The sequence below is a fragment of the Pieris napi genome, chromosome 7 (genome assembly GCF_905475465.1).
Source record: "Pieris napi chromosome 7, ilPieNapi1.2, whole genome shotgun sequence".
Classification (NCBI taxonomy): Eukaryota; Metazoa; Arthropoda; class Insecta; order Lepidoptera; family Pieridae; genus Pieris; species Pieris napi.
Genome location: NC_062240.1, coordinates 9,298,822 through 9,315,559, shown reverse-complemented (window position 1 = coordinate 9,315,559; position 16,738 = coordinate 9,298,822). Strand labels below are relative to the sequence as shown.

At 31.2% G+C, this 16,738-nt stretch overlaps 3 protein-coding genes across 4 annotated transcripts; 2 read left to right on the top strand and 1 right to left on the bottom strand.

Moving 5' to 3' along the window:
- Positions 1–191: 191 nt before the first annotated feature.
- LOC125050846 (DNA primase large subunit) lies at positions 192–2,228 on the top strand. Its single transcript, XM_047650903.1, has 2 exons — positions 192–1,830; positions 1,951–2,228. Exons 1-2 carry the CDS (start codon positions 600–602, stop codon positions 2,190–2,192), a joined length of 1,473 nt encoding a protein of 490 aa, XP_047506859.1. The 5' UTR covers positions 192–599; the 3' UTR covers positions 2,193–2,228.
- LOC125050844 (Golgi apparatus protein 1) lies at positions 2,218–6,837 on the bottom strand. Of its 2 annotated transcripts, none has more exons than XM_047650902.1 (8): positions 6,726–6,837; positions 5,629–6,414; positions 3,862–5,558; positions 3,362–3,509; positions 3,061–3,287; positions 2,805–2,988; positions 2,508–2,614; positions 2,218–2,421 (listed from the first exon to the last, which is right to left on the bottom strand). In XM_047650902.1, the coding sequence occupies exons 2-8, from the start codon at positions 6,380–6,382 to the stop codon at positions 2,257–2,259; spliced, it is 3,282 nt and encodes a 1,093-aa protein (XP_047506858.1). In that variant the 5' UTR covers positions 6,383–6,414; positions 6,726–6,837; the 3' UTR covers positions 2,218–2,256. The 2 variants fall into 2 exon arrangements, with proteins under 2 accessions (XP_047506858.1, XP_047506857.1); XM_047650901.1 differs by lacking the exon at positions 6,726–6,837 and adding an exon at positions 6,556–6,672.
- A 1,522-nt stretch (positions 6,838–8,359) lies between these two features.
- LOC125050849 (transmembrane protein 18) lies at positions 8,360–13,204 on the top strand. The gene is made up of 5 exons (XM_047650908.1): positions 8,360–8,494; positions 8,722–8,793; positions 9,001–9,118; positions 9,556–9,704; positions 13,066–13,204. The coding sequence occupies exons 2-5, from the start codon at positions 8,737–8,739 to the stop codon at positions 13,177–13,179; spliced, it is 438 nt and encodes a 145-aa protein (XP_047506864.1). The 5' UTR covers positions 8,360–8,494; positions 8,722–8,736; the 3' UTR covers positions 13,180–13,204.
- The last annotated feature ends 3,534 nt before the right edge of the window (positions 13,205–16,738 follow it).

Below are 16,738 nucleotides of genomic sequence, written 5' to 3'. Positions count from 1 at the left end.
TATCTCACACACTGTACGCTGATACCTGGTCTATACCATAGTCCGTTTACGTTCCGAACGAATAACTAGGAGTACCATAAGCAAACCACGTCCACTCTGAATAGAGTGCGCGATTAAGAAGAATTATTTATTGAACATTCGGTACTATTTAATGGCAACAATAATTATAGCTGCATCTTTAAGTCGAAACCCATGCTTGTTACAATTTACAACTAATAGTCCCTAGTCAGATACTTCACAGAGTTCACACCTACTACCAAGTACTAGTCAGTAGTCTGAAGTCTTATCGCAGGCTAGTATATTAACCCCCCTCCACAATCTAACGAGGCTACACGAGGGGATGGAAAGGCGAGGCAATCATGGAATAATGTAGTAAATGTAGCAAAACAACTAAATAAATCGAGTGTGCTACCACTCGAGCAGCGTGTGTTTTCATTGTGGTTTTAGCCATCTGTGGTCTATTCATCTGTGCCTTTGAGTTTTGACGTTTGGTAATGAAAAGCGCGCGAATCTGTTAGTTGCTACCAAACAAATAAGTCAAGTTTTGAAACATTTCTTGAACAGCAAAAGATATTCTAATCTAAGAGCACACAACAATCATGGATTTTAAAATAAAGAGAAAATCTACAAAATCTGCTATAGCAGGAGGGCTTTTGGAGACTTATCCGCATGATCTCCAAATGTATAAACTCCCACCTGTCGGAGATATAAGCTTACAGGAGTTTGAAACTCTAGCTTTGGAACGACTAACATTGTTAAGATGTTTAGCAACTGCAACAACATTAAAGGGATTGAGATTATATTCAGAAGAATGGTGCGATTTTATTTTGGGTGATTTAAGAAGTCAAGGAATAAAATATTATGTCAAACTTTGCGAAAAGTCAGGTTGCAGCACCCAGGACGTAGATTTACAAGCAAGGCGAAAGGATCATATAGCTCACTTTATTCTGAGGCTAGCTTATTGCAGAACAGAAGAATTGCGGAGATGGTTTATTTCTAGAGAAATAGAGTTATTTCGAATGCGTTTTATGACTATGAAAGGTGATTCTGTAGATAATTTTTTTACTATTAATAATTTATGCTACACTAATATATCTGAAGAAGAAAAAGATGAACTTATTATAAATTTACGAGAGTCAACACACCATCCAAATATTGATAAGATGAAATTTTATAAGGTAAAATTTTTTGAAGTACTTGATTTGGTTAAAACAAGGAAAGTATACTTAAAGGGTGGGTATGCATATATTTCACATAAAGATTTTATATCCGTTTTGACAGCTCAATATAGAGTCCATTTAAGGCAGAGTCTTGCCATTGCATGTCACCATCTTGGTGAGATAGAACAAGATGAAAGGTTAGTTTCTTTATTAAAAGGATTACATCAATCATATACTGGCAATGACTACAGTGACTCAAAGGCTGTTATTCCTATAGAAAGTCTTGATTCATTGTCCATAAAGTCTTTTCCACTCTGTATGCGTCAACTACACGAGTTCCTTAGATCGACACATCATCTTAAACATGGAGGCAGATTACAATATGGATTATTCTTAAAAGGAATTGGTGTGACACTGGAAGATTCTCTTAAATTCTGGAGAGAAGAATTTACAAAAGTTATGGATTTAGATAAGTTTGAAAAACAATATTCTTACAATGTAAGATATAACTATGGTAAAGAAGGAAGTAAGAAGAATTATTCACCATTTAATTGTTTGAAAATAATAAACAATAATGTGGGCCCTGGAGAATGCCATGGGTGTCCCTTTAAACATAGTGATGCAAATGTTTTAAAAAATAAACTGAAAGGCTATGGATTTGAACAACAAGGTATTTTAAACCAATATTATATTTTAGTTATTTTTTTTTTGTTATATCTAACTTTAATAACATTTTGATGAAATACTTAAGAAAAACTGTATGTAATTATTTATTAAATAATTGTTACAGCTCTACATGATGTGGTTGATTTAGCAAAACGAGGCCATTACCAAATAGCCTGCAGCAAATATTTTGATGTGGTACATAGTTCTAACATTGGTCTAGGAATTAATCATCCCAACCAATATTTTGAAGAGAGTCAGAAACTACTTAAAGGGGATTTAAAATTAGAACCCAAAAAGGATATTAAACCAACTATAAAGCATGAGAAAAATGACATAGAAGAAATGGACTTTGATGAAAACTTTTAATGAGTTTTGTTTTTAATAAAGATTATTTGTCTTTAATTACTAAATTTATTTGTGCCTAATTTATCTATTTCCTTTTTACATACATGGCTCTCTTTGTAATTCTACCACAATATAATCCAAATATAAAAATTAAACCTATAATTGAAAAACCTACAACTAAGAAATACTTTTTGGAAGGTGAAGATGAGATCTCATTATAAACATCTCCTATATTTTCTACTACATTTACCTGAAAACAAAAAGTTATTAATTAAAACTTGAAGTGTTCTGGAACAACTACATAAAAAACAATTATAAAGACTTTCAATTACTTACAGCTGCAACATATCTGTACATTTCTAGTCTACTTGATAATTCCTTTTGACATTCTGTTTCAAGCTTTCTACTACTATCATTTAAAATGATCTTTAAGCATTTTAAACCTGAAAATATATATATAAAGTTTTTAATAATAGTTACATAAAAATTATATTTAGTCAACCTACTTATAGTGCTAAACAGAAACTTAATTTTGATACAAAGATTACTGTCATTGGTATGCAGGCAAGTTAAGTAGAATGGTTTCAGAGAACATAATTCTCTGAGCCATGAATTAATATAAAAATTGCTTACGTCTTCCCGCACCATGCTCTAAATCTTTACAGTACTTGAGTAAATCTAAAGCACAAGCTCTTTCCAACAATGGGTCAGCCTCGATGTCTACTTCTGTTTCTTCTATAATTTGTACCACCTCTCTTGCACATTCTGCTGATACTATTTTGTGATTTAAAAGAGCATTCTTTAAACATTCCTCTACCTGAAAGTGCAAAATGGTTAATTATGTTTTCCTTTTTCCATACAACTAAAAAATTACAAGATCATTCACTACCTGGCCATCTGAATTTGTTATTGAATCATTTGGAATGGCACAAATAGTTTGAATTTCTGCTTTGCATAACTTTCCAAGAAGAGGATCGAGGCGGTAGTTTAATGCTTGTTCTTTAAGAACATTTGCCAGCTCATTCTCACATGTTTTCTCTAATTTCAACTCTCGAAATTTTTCTTTTAAACAATATAGTACTTTTCCTTGTAACTCAATATCTTGTGGCTCATTTACTAGAAAAGAAAAGTTACAATTTCGAATAGAATATTATTACATTAATAATTATGCTTTTATTAATATTACTTACATATAATTGGAGAGCAATATTTACGAATATCTCCTTTACAAGCATTTTGTAAGTTGTTGTTAAACCGATAATCCAAGTTTTGTTCAATCATTCTGTTTGTTACGACATACTTACAGTTCTTATTGAAGTCTGTTTCATCACGATGTGCCTTTAAATAAACAAAAAGCTACTAGTATTGTAACTTAACTAAATAAAAGGATTTTTTATGTTGTAGAAACCTAACCATTGCACAAACTTTTCATTTATTCACATGGACATTGAATGAATGTTAAGAAAGCATTTTGTCATTATTTGTAAGAAGTTATTATTGTTAAGAGAAATTGACTGAAAAAATTGGATATACTTGTGGATACTTTTACTAAGACAACACACTTTTGATAACTAGTAGTTACTATATCATGTTTTCTTTTGCCCTAGTTGGATTAAGCTATCTTACAATACATATATTTTTTATTAATAAAGTACCTTATTAATAAAAAATAAATAAGTATTTTATTTACCTTTAAGCAATCTAAAAGAACTGTAGGCTCTGTATTATGACAATATAAATCTATCATATCACTACAAGTAGTTATCAAATGATAGTCTATTGCATTATCTGTAAACTCTTGTTTTCTTACTACAAATATTGCTTTTTTACAAGGAGCACTCAATCCAGACTTTGCTGTCTGAAGACATTCCAACGCAGCTGACTCTCCATGAGGAATGTTAGAACAATATGCATTTAAGTCTTTTTTACATGCTTCTTTAAGTTCTGGATCCAGATCTACATTTTCTTTTTGTTGAAACAGCTGACTTCTTAATTGTTGACGACACTCTTTATAAATTGTATGCTTCCTTTTGCTGATTGTGTCATTTCTGACTATTTCACTTAAACAAGTCACAACCTGACTTTTAGTTTGTGCTTTTGGACAAAACCTTACTACATAAGACTTACAAGCATTTTTAAACTTTCTAGTGAATCTGTAATTTTTCAAAGAGATCAACTGTTCATGCTCAATGGCTGCCCTGCACTTTAAATTTGCTTTTATTTCTGGATCATTCTTATGTCTGATGAGACAGTCTAAAACTTCATCGTCATCTGATTTACTTTTAAGTTCAGATGAACATAGTTTTTCTATGGGAACTCTACAGTTTGTACCAACTATGGCATTCAGTTCAATATGACCACTTTGAGTCTCAGTAAAATTTGTCACAACTTCTTTACATTTAGATGATAATTCTTTGATTTTACTTTGTAAACATTGAATTTCTTCTCCTTTACCCGTATTTTCATAGCAAAGATTTGCTAATTCATCCATACAAGTATCTGCTATTTCTGGTAGAAGATCAACACTCACAGCTCTTTGTCTCATAACTCTTCTAATTTGCTGTTCACAGGCTGGTTGCAATATTCCTTTTAACTCTGAGTCATAAGCATAATTATATAAACATGGTAGGATAAGAGGGTCTTTTTGAGACTGATGTTCGCTCGCATCAGCCCATTGTAATTTAGCTTTACATTGAGTGACTGCATCATATCTACAAGCCCTGTATAACTGTGGATCCAGCTTAAAATCTCTTGATATGAAATATTGTATCTGTATCAGTGCTGTTTCACACTCTGCACTCATTAAAGCTGTGCCAAGTTTTTCCATAAGGCATGACATTACTCTGCCATTCCCCCCATTAACTTCTCCACAAGCTTTATCAACAATTGGTTTACAAGCTTTGCGTAAAATTGGATCTACTCTCCAATCTTCTCCTGGGTTGGCTTCTTGTACTAGTATCTCTAGTGACTTTTGACATGTAGCACTTATTCTTCGTTCTTTACGTTTTCTGGGTCTAGCATGTTCCATTAAACAATGTATTGTCTTACCACCACCTTCCACACCTTTACATAGGATTGTTATATCATTGGCACAACTTTGCATCAACTCTGGAGATAATCTATAGTCATCCATAAGCATCTTTCTGTGGTCTGTCATCTCAGCCACGCATTCTGCCGCTAAACTAACAGTGCCATTTCTTGCAACATTTTCTAAACAGAGTAAAATTTGCGCAAGACGCACATCTTTATCATCAACAACGCCTTTGCGACAATGATATTTTCTAATATCTTCTTTACAAGATTTTACCAAACCTTTGCTCATTTTATAATTCAATACAATGTTTCTTTGGGCATAAAATAATTGATCTTGACATCTTTTTGTCATACCTGTAAAAAAAATTAACACTAAGTATAACAATTTTGAGTATAATATTTGGTTTCATAAAAAAGTTCTTACCATTTTCATATTTATGTCTTATAAGACATTTATACATTAAAAGAGACCCAGGAACTTCATCTGGACAGAAGTTTCGTTGATCAATATTACATACAGCAAATACTAATTTATCTAATTGAAGAGAATTGTATTTAATTTCTTCAAGTGATGTGATTTCAGATTGACATTCAGGTCTTAAATTTTGTTCATGATTCTGAATACATCTTAATGTATGCATTTGGGAAAGTGTTTTAGGGTCTGGAGGTATTCGGCCACAGGATAGTGCTTGTATATCATCATAACAGTTTTTAACAAAGGTATTTGTTATCTGCCAATCATTAAACATCAAGACCTCAATTTTACTAATGGTTTTAAGACATAATTTATTGTTTACACTTGGTTTTCTTTTCAACACACAATCAATAATATTTCCAATTGAATTTAAACAATCTAAGATAATGGGTTCCTCCAGACAGGCTTCTTTCAATTTAGTTTCAAGAAAATTGTTGTCATGTAAATCTAATTGATGGAGCCATATTTTGTGTTGGCATATAAATGGCAACTGAGTTTTGTTACTTCGAGTAATATTTATAGAACACGACAAAAGAGCCAAATCCTCATCTAAATGGGAACACTGTTTATCAAAGGGTCCACAATCTCTTAAATCTTCCTTATACCTTTCAATGGACGATTTCAGTGTTCCATGCTGAGCACTCAAAGCACATAAAAATATATCAAAAAATAGAAAAGACCAGATATTGAAATAATTATGCATCTTATGGAGCCGGCAGGACCTTATTCTTACGTCTGAAAATTTGAGACCATTACTTGTGTGATAATTATTCTGATTTTTCGAAGTGTTAAAAAATCAATGCTTCTTTTAATATAACTACACTATAATAATTTTAAATTTATTTTTTGAGATAGCAAAATACAAACACAACTCACTCAACTAACGTCAAGCATAATATAATAATATTTTGCAAAATTGCATTTTCAAACCAGTAATCACAGATTAATTATTAGCGAAAACTATAGGTCTACCAGAATCTGATGGCAAAAAAAAAAGTTTAAAGATTAGCGATTTTCATATGGCAACAAAAAAATTCATCTGTCACCTGAAATTTCGAGGAATTGTTTTGGTTTGGCTTCAAATTTCCTTTAAAAGCGGTGAAAATGTCAAAGAAACATCTTCGATCGCAAGCAAGAAATATTGTTTTCAATGTTTATCAAAGAATACTTGATCAACAAGATGCAGAACATACACACTCATCGATATTGAGCCATTTGCAAGTGTTGACTGGTTAGTTGGAATGACATGTCTTGATACTTTGGTTTATTGGATTTTTCGTGTGTATTATATTATGTACGTATGCTAAACTTTATTTCAGGGGTTTCTAATACTATTATAAGACAGTATCTAGAGAATGAAGTATCATCGACTATATATTTTTAGCACCTATCTATATACACATAAAGACTATAGATGGATGGTGGATAGAAATCTAAAGTTTTTACCTAGGTACAAGTATTACTAGCTAGAATTGAAATAATAATATGTATATGTGTGAATAATGTGTCTGAACTTGAAGTTCGGCAAGATATTGAAACACTTTGAAAGATAATTTAACAATTTTTTTGTAAAATATAAAAGAATGGATGTATATAAGTATTAAGTTGTTTTGTAACAATGGTTGAGACTTGAGGTTTAGACTTTTTTCTGTAGGTATTTCCAGTTCTTTATTTTCATTGGTTCACCAATACTGCTTTACTTACCAGTCACCACTGGCTTGTATACTAACTAGTACGTATACTAGATATAGAATCTCAACTATAGTGCTTTTAATGAAAGAAGTCCCGCGGTGATTTTTGGAACTAAATTTGACAGGTCGGCAATGTTGTCATTCGTCGATGTTATCAAGTTCGTTTGTTGTGGTAGATTTTTGTGAATTTTTAACTAGCTTAGTGCATTTTAAAGATTGATTACAATGCCAAAAGTTGTAAAAAGTTCGGCTCGAGAAATGATATTAAAGGTGAAAGAGTTCTGTGAAGCGGAACATAAGAATCAAGGTGTTTTAATACCACTAAACAATGTTCGGAAGAGAGTTGGCGGCGTTGGCGCCATAACGGGTACTTTTTAGGGTTGCCATTTAATAATTTTTTTCTGTATTGATGGGACTTTTATGATATAAATTCGTTTTTGCGACAAAATTGAATAAATACATAACGTGATGAAACTAGGTAACTGAAATTACATATTACATAAGCATTATAAACTTAAAGTTACTATTATTTTTAATTGTTCATAATTAAATTGCAGGTGTGTCAGAGAAAACTGTAACAAGAATTATAAACGAAGGTATAATAGCGGCGTGTACTTCGAAAAAAATTGTAACCCAACAATTATGCAATAAAACTCTGAATAAAAAATTGTATTGCTTTTCTTTACCCTATTTTCTCATCTTTTCCCTGTAAGTAGATAGAACACCGCTAATATAAGTAAATAAAAATATACTTTTTACATAACAGAAATATTGTTTCATCGAAGTATGCAGAAAATAATATTATTTGATAAATTACATCTGCTAAATGTAAATAAAATAGGTAAATTTTTTACTCATAAATGGCAACATTACGTTATGCTATTGCAGCGCCGCGTCTGGGGGACTTCTTTCATGAAAAGGACTACTAATAAGCTAGTATTCTGTAGCTCGAACTTCGAAGGCACTCTGTAGTCTATCCCCTCCGAAGTATAATACGGTCCACTGTAATAGCATAGAGAATAAAAATAATTTAATATACATACATTAAATATAGGAGATATCTGTGCACCCAACCCAACTATCGAGAGGCGTGATTTTATTAAGTGATTTGTCATTTATATTATGTACGGTGATACGATAAATAAAGTAAATTATAGAACTCCGGTGACCGGTTAAAATAAATAATTTAAACAAATCATAAATTTAATGTCCAGGCCTAACTTCCCGTTCAGAAGACCTCTATTTTGATTGATTTACAATAATATCCTAATATTCAAGATTCCGCTTGTGTAAATATTAAAACAACTAATTTGATTAAGAGATATTTATCGATACACAGTAAACTTTACAGTACAGAAACCTAGAAATGGAAGGAGTTGTTGAGGTCAATGAGATTTCGGATTTTGTCTCCTACATAAAAAGTGTAAGTACTTCTTAACTTGTCGCATTTGTTGTGTGTATTTGAAAATAAAACAGCAGTAATTCCATAAAGCATTTTGCAGTTTCCAAGCTAGAGTCAATGAACAATATATCTAGTACATCTTAATTTGTTTCTAGGCCTAAATATTCATAAATACAAAGTAATCTTTTCTTTTATGATGAATAATCATCTCTTATGATTTTTTTTCAGATTGAATGGCGTGATCCTTGGCTCATAGCACTATTATCATTCCATGTGTTAGTCACATTCACCTGCTTTTCTACACGAAATTATGGAAATTTTCAGATTATCCTCTTTATCACACTATGTAAGTATGACTATATCAAAACTAAAAGCTTATTTATATATAGTTATAAGACATTTAACAAAGTACTTTCTTTTGGATGTACTTGATTTTAACAAATACTACAAAAATTATTATCATATTTAAATTAGAGGGCAGAGTTGAGTTCTGCATAATCAAAACAATTGAATTTAATTATAATACTTGTAATAATGTGTTGTTAAGTAAAAGTATTCTTATTTATTTCAAAAAATGTTGCCCAACAGACATAATAAAATCTTACATCTAGAAACAAACGAAAACAAATGGCACAACATTTAACAGGCAGTAACTATTACTGAATACTTAAAAACTGTAAATATATATATATATGATTTAACAAAGTGAAAAATATGAAATTGTCTATGACAGGTGGAATGTTTATACATCTTGAAGGAATTAACCTTTTATTGTCATTTCAGTGTTACTGGTATACTTTTCTGAAAGCATTAATGAAGTAGCTGCAAGAAATTGGACATTATTTTCAAGACAACAATACTTTGACAGCAAGGGTCTTTTTATATCAGTTGTATTCTGTATACCTATATTATTAAACTGCATGATTATGGTGGTAAGTATATAATTTTAAGTTATTTTGCAACATTTATTTACATATGACTATCATATGGCCTGTTATCTAAATCTGGTATCGCCACAGATAATATTTTTTATTTGTGTTACAGTACACAAAATCTCATAATTCACAAGCACCTGTTGCCTTTTTGCTGCCAGTCCAAATTTAAATCATTTGTTAATTAAATTAATTCATCTATGTTCTATGTCAGTTATAAATAATTTATTGGCATGCAGATAAATTTCCAACAAAACAATATAGTTGAACTGTGTTATATATGAAAGTAACTAGTTTAAATAGCCAGATTGTTTCTGGCATGGTATTCCTGTTGTATCATTTGACCTAAAGCTTCGGGTGTATCTTTTTTCATGAATTGAGGCTTCAGCCAGTTTCTATTTGTTTCTAGTATATTAAGCAATCCTAGCAGATTTCAATATAAATCAAATTTATTTTATTTTATTTAAGAATTTGAATGTTTGATAGGTAATTGTTTATAGTATATGATGGTGCAGCTATTATATCAATAGCCATTTAGGTTATCACTTTAGAATTCCAATGTTATCTGTAAAATATGCATATGAAGAGTACCATACTTATCCAGATACTATTATTTTATAAAAAAAATTGCATGGGCACCATATTGAGGTGAAGGTCTTAAATGTTGTCGTTATCACATTATAATTATCACAAAATATGTCATAAATTGGTTTAAGGAAATCTTTATTTAAATTATCTTATTCGTATATATAGTTTAAGCCTAAATAGTTTTGACAAGTTTATTTAGGTTCCATATATCATGGTGTGTTCAAGTGTGACGATGTTAAAACATTTAATACCTAGTTATTTTAAATATTAATTGATCGTGTCAAACAATATACTTCGCCAATAAAAAAGTATTGAGATTGTGATTATACATATAGATTGTGTATAATTAATATTGATAAATTATGTACCTTTTCTACAAATAGCTTATATGGATGATGTTCAAATATCAAAAACATATAGAATACATTTGTTTTACGATTCAACCTTTTAATCACGTGTGCATTGACCGTTACAAACCAAGGTTAAGACTTTAATTAAATCAAGTAATTATGTTTTAAAATCAACAAAACGGAACACATTTTTTAAAATGTACAATACGTGTTTTTGGGTTTTGTTTTAAATTTTTAGGGGGCGGTCCTACCTTTGAACTGAAATTTCAATTTATTTACTCGAAAATCGTATCCAAGTGATAGGCATTAAAAATCAATCGTGACCCACTATTCAGTTGTGCTCTATGTAAAACTTTATTTAATAAGTTCAAAATAACCAGGTAAGGGAGCGTTCAAGTATTACGTCACGCAATTTTTGGTGATTCAGTACTGTAACCAAGTATAATAAAACGTTTCGTGACTTTTCGTTTTGTAAAGTACTGAAAAGTTGAATATTTACAATAACGCGTAATTCAATCCCCACCCCGCATCGTAACGTTTAACAAAAGAACCCCCCCCCCCCCTCAAAATTCGTTACGTAATACTTGAAGGCTCCCTAACAGTTAGAAGGACCCTCTCTGTGAAAAGCGATTTCTTCCATATTAATTTTAGCTATCACTTACCTTATTTCCGAGCTAGATATATGACCTGAGAATTCCTATTAAAGTGAATAACATATGATGCTTTATCAAAAGTGGCAAGTATGGCTATCAAAGCTTTCTTTATTATTTCCATAAATTTAATATAGAGCCCACAACAATTATCTAGACCTTGGAAGTTATAATCAATACTATCTACTTTAGAATTGTAATCGATCGGGTGTACGACCTTGGTAATCCTACTGGTTTACCAAATGTGGTGATTCAGTGCATTCACATTGCTACTAAAGTATCGTATAATCATCTTTCTAGAATGAATGCGTTCGTATATGAGTAATATCAATTCGAATTTGTTATTTATTAATTTAATATAAATAAACTAAATAATTATGTTATTACAGGTAAAATTAATTCGCCTTACAGATATAATTACTGGTTTATAGCCTACATAATGTTATTTTCTACAATATATATATTTTTTTTTTCTCTGCGGTTATTTGCAATCAGCCCCAAGGAACTTTCTACAATATAGTTTTGTTTCGTGAACTACATGAGTATTACTATAGTATAGACAATAGACCATCGTTAACCATTTTTATGTCGCGACCCACGTAAATGCCAAAAAGTTAAGTGGTTTAGTCTTGCGACCCCGACACTAAAATTATAATAATATGTACATAGCACGCTATTTTTATCAGTTACACCTACGTTATATTAGCCTTCATTGGTTTTAACCTGCGAATAACGAATCTTTTGTATCTATATGTAGTTTGTATTTATAATTTTTCAACAAACTGCGACCTCCTTTTTAAACAAACCCGACCCCCCGCTTAAGAAACGATGGTATAGCCTGTATAATAAGCGGTGTTTAACCTGTCAATCCTGGGTTCAAACAATTATTTCGGTTCTTAGGAAAACTTATATCCTTACCTTCATTACTTTCATATTGCAGTTTATAAACAGTTTCATATCATAACGGTTTAAATAGTATCAATACAGATAAAAAAATTATAATATTAGTATCAAAATTGAGTGTTTTCTTGAACTTGACCAGCTTTTGTACCCAATCTACTTTAAGCCAACTAACCTGTGTAGTCTGGAAAGCCGTACATTGTCTATGAATACTCAATTCAGCCATATAACTTTGATGACATTTGCACTATTAATCACCGCATCAACTGAGATTAAATGTAAAACCAACTAAAAGTTTCTTTTAATATGTATTCTGTATTTTAATTCCGAAGATATTGATTTTAGTTATTAATCTGTACCGCTTTCTTTATATTTAATTGTTTATGCAAAAAGGTCATTCATAACTCTGGAGGTGTATCCGTATCTGTAATACATAAACATGTTGCATAAATAATTATAAAACCGAAAATTGTCGTGCTAACATTGTATTGTTTATCTGCCTTTTAAGGTCACACAAAACGATTACAAATCATTTATTCCTACTGCCATTTCAAAATAATAATTTCAGTATGGTACTTAGAGTGTGATGTTCAGGTTTATTAAATACAGTCAAAATCGTTACGACGACATCGTTTAGAACATCATACCGGAAAATCCATTGGTTTTCCAATCCAAAATCTATTGGTTGAAGTCTATTGTATTAGGTTCTTAATAACAACGTCATCGGCTGTTACGACTATCGGTTTTTACGACCAAATATGAGTAGTCCCTTCGATGTCGTTATACAAATTTTGACTGTATACATAGTAAGTCGAAGTCTTTATCTACTATTTAAATAATTAATACAACAAATGTTTGTAATCTTTTTTACAGGGCTCATGGCTTTACCAATCAACACAAATTATGACGAATCTTAAGAAAGCACAACTCCGTCAGAGGCTTAAAGAGCTAAACATGAACAGAGGAAAGATAACAAAGTCGGATTAGGTACCAGTCATTGAGGTGGGAATTGGTAAGATTATTTAGGTTTTGTCCCTTGCCTCAATCTGTGGTAACTTGCCTATGGGTACAGCCTAGTAGGTGGAACAAACATTATTTTGTTACTGACGTAATGTTGCCAGGTGAGACGTGAAATTAATTTAGACGCATCGTCTGTAACCTTGGCGAGAATTTTGGATGCATATAAACATTTGTTCTATAAAATTAATTGTTCACTTATTCTTCTATTATAAGAACGACGATACTGTCCACTGTCCTTATTCATAATTTGCTAAATAATAAAAATTTAAACGCATTTTATACATATTTTTAGAAGAATATTGTATGCATAGAGTTCCTATTTTCACACATTCAAATTTCAATACAGACTTGTATAAGGTTTCTAATGTAGGATATTTTAATATTTTAAATGCGAAAATAAGAAAGTAGTAGTACCTATTTATAGATGTGATTAGAAAAAACATTCGCACGTAGAAAATGTACGAACTCGCGGTCACCGCTAGTGTTATACTTGAATAATATATGTATTGGAGCTAAATCAAGAAATGTCGATTGCTATATTAGGAAAAGCTATCGAGCGCACTTTCAGATCTAGGTTTCATCTCTAAAACTCGTTGCACACTTTATAACTTAAAAGGGAACACGATTGTGTTTTTCTGAGATACTCTTTGCTGACTACAATCCTAAATTGAAGTTTAATTTTATTCTTAGATATTTCTAGTCTATAAAACTTGACACCTAGGTAGATCTTATTGCCGGTTTTGCTGTGGAGACCCTTATTTATCTCTGATAATAATAAACTTAGCTTCATTTTACAAATATATTTTTGTGATAGCCATTATTTCTCCAATCGAATATAAATTAATCGCCGATTCGAAACCTAGTGTTTTTAATTAAATATTTTTAATTTAAAACTTATAATATTGTCCTCTTTAATTTACAAAAAGTAGTGTTGGCATAAAAGATTGTGGTCTGTAGTTTGTGAATCCGTTCTCATCTAGAAATAAATCACCTTGTGACCTTGAATAAGATTGTGCCAAAGTGCATGCATATAATTATTAACATCAACGTTTTGAATCTTATGTAATCATTGTAGTGAAACAACTTATAAAAATAAACATTCGATGTTGCGGAATTATGTCAATATGTTATTCAAGGACAGCATTTTTTTGTTACTTTGATAAATTTCCTTAAAAATATAATATACATACTACCGGACCTGACAGACGTTGTCCTGTCTTAACTATGAATATTGATTTCGAATTGGTATAATTTAGGGAGCGTTCAAGTATTAAAGTAACTAAAAAAATATTTCAGAAACATATACAACATTCTTTGTTTGTTTTTCTGGCGCGTATATAAATAGTTGTGTTGGTATTCCGACACGAAAACAGGCGACATATAACTGGCCATGTGAAAAACCTGGATTTTAAAGATTAATGCCACAAACAATTAGCAACTGCCCTTGAGTTTTATTGCAAATGCTGGCCGCATTGGAACTTTAAAGCCGTTTAAAGTCGAATGGCATGTCGTTCTGAATCAAAGGAATCCGTGGAATCCAATCGTCTTCGCCTTTATACTTCCCTTTCAAAATTATGGCATCGATGACGTTGTTCATTTTTATATGTTTTTTATCAATATAATAACTCCGATCGAAGCATTTGTTTTAAACGATATTCATTTTTCTTACATCCTCTTTGAAGATATTTGCAGCACGCTTTCTGTCAATGTTATGTCAAAGCCATTAGGTTACATCGAAAAATGTTGAATTGTAAAAGCGCTATGCACTGAAAAAAAAGAATAAGAGAAGTAGAGGTGTGCATATACAATTATATTTCACACTTTGCATGAGTGAAATTAATATTTTATAATTAGTGGGAGTCATGCGGCGACAGTAGTTTTAATTCAAAGTTAATAAGTTAACCTTACCATTTTTTATCTGCAAGGGTACAGGACAGACACATTTCTTTCAATAATCGGTTTTAACGGGGTAGATAACGACGAAAGCGAAACAGTAACTGTTTCGTCGGAAATAGAATGCACGGCTATCAGTAGGTATATTTGCACTGTTGTTTGTTCTTTAATCATTCTTTTCTATTTCCTTAAATAATCGTTCGCAAACATTTTTTATAACTAACAAAAGTCGTTAAAACCTTTCACATTAATGTTAAAATATAATGTTCGTTTTGAATAAATTTAAAGTAATAGCAATATTACTTTTATTGGATTATTGTTAATATACTGGGTTTTGTCTCAAATGGTAGGTAAAAGTAGGTATGCAGATGCAGATCAGCTATGCTAAAATGTTAAACAGGTGTAATATTATTACAACAAAAATTGACACGGGGTCACTTACTTTAACCTTCAGGGAGTTAAAGAATGTTTAACTTAGTTTAACGTGTGAGTGATAAGGACAAAACACTCAATAGCCACTCTAGTTCGAAATTAAGTATGATGTCAAAGCGAGAAGTCCAGATCGTGCAAATGTTACGCCTTTTTTCAAGTACGTTTAATTTCATTTTATAGATAAACCTTTGAAACAAGATAGAACACTAAAAACTCTAATCGGATTTACTATTATCAGTGATTATATATGTAATTTGAATAAACTGGATTTTATTGGATTAATGAAAACGAGTCGTTTTCGATAACACGTAGCTAGCTCCAAAAAGAAATTAAAAATCTTTCTTTTATAGCCACGCTATGAGATTATATTTGCTTTCATGTACATTGTCTAGAATTGTGCGTTAAAAAAAACAATTTCTTTAATAAGGTAGTTAAACACTTGATTCTCCCTAAATTCGGGGAGAAAACCCCCAAAGTGGAATCACTTTTTTGTATGACAACTGACAGCTAGGCCCGCGGTTTCGTTTACGTGCAATAGATTACAAACGTTTTTTAATATGATCACATCTGTTTATTTTACAAAAGCAAACACTTTCGCATTTAGAATATTAATAGACTGTAATTTTTTTAACAATGTTTTTGAAAATCTATTTTTGACACAAGTTTTGTTAAATATGTTGTATTAGACAAACGTTTTACTACGTTACGTATTATTTATATTTTCTCTTTTAATTATCTACAACTGGCGATCTACCCTCAGTGCCAGAAGATTTCATTAGTTTTTTCATCTATCAACATACATACGCCGTGTTGCTTTAAAAAAGCGCGTTTGAGTCGATAGCATTAACTCTTTCTTCGTATATCGTCAGCAATAGCTTCGCTTCTTCGTACTTAATGTTGTTAATAAATGAATGTCAAATGCCCAAATACACGCAATTACATTAAGGAGCTGCTCAAACTATTGCTGTCACTATTTAGCATGCTTAGTCTGTTAGATTTGAGTGGCCTTTGAGTATTCGGGCATAAGAACGTGTGTAGATGCCATAATAATTATATCACATATATTTAGATGTAAGCATTTATGTAACGAGCTTCAGGATTGTTATTTGTGCTATAAAAAGTGGTTGAGGACACAAAATTGTATGTTTGTATGTTCGTTTACTGAATTTACCAATCTTTATGTTCATTTTATATATAAAAG

Bases quoted from the DNA above. Each gene is read 5' to 3' on its own strand.
- LOC125050846 (XM_047650903.1), top strand. From the start codon at position 600: ATGGATTTTAAAATAAAGAGAAAATCTACAAAATCTGCTATAGCAGGA. The intron at 1,831-1,950 runs GTATTTTAAACC...TAATTGTTACAG, and splicing joins CTATGGATTTGAACAACAAG to CTCTACATGATGTGGTTGAT.
- LOC125050844 (XM_047650902.1), bottom strand. From the start codon at position 6,382: ATGCATAATTATTTCAATATCTGGTCTTTTCTATTTTTTGATATATTT. The intron at 3,510-3,861 runs GTAAATAAAATA...GTTTATTTAAAG, and splicing joins TTCTTTTAGATTGCTTAAAG to GCACATCGTGATGAAACAGA. The intron at 2,989-3,060 runs GTAGTGAATGAT...TTGCACTTTCAG, and splicing joins TAACAAATTCAGATGGCCAG to GTAGAGGAATGTTTAAAGAA.
- LOC125050849 (XM_047650908.1), top strand. From the start codon at position 8,737: ATGGAAGGAGTTGTTGAGGTCAATGAGATTTCGGATTTTGTCTCCTAC. The intron at 8,794-9,000 runs GTAAGTACTTCT...ATTTTTTTTCAG, and splicing joins TTGTCTCCTACATAAAAAGT to ATTGAATGGCGTGATCCTTG. The intron at 9,705-13,065 runs GTAAGTATATAA...TCTTTTTTACAG, and splicing joins TAAACTGCATGATTATGGTG to GGCTCATGGCTTTACCAATC.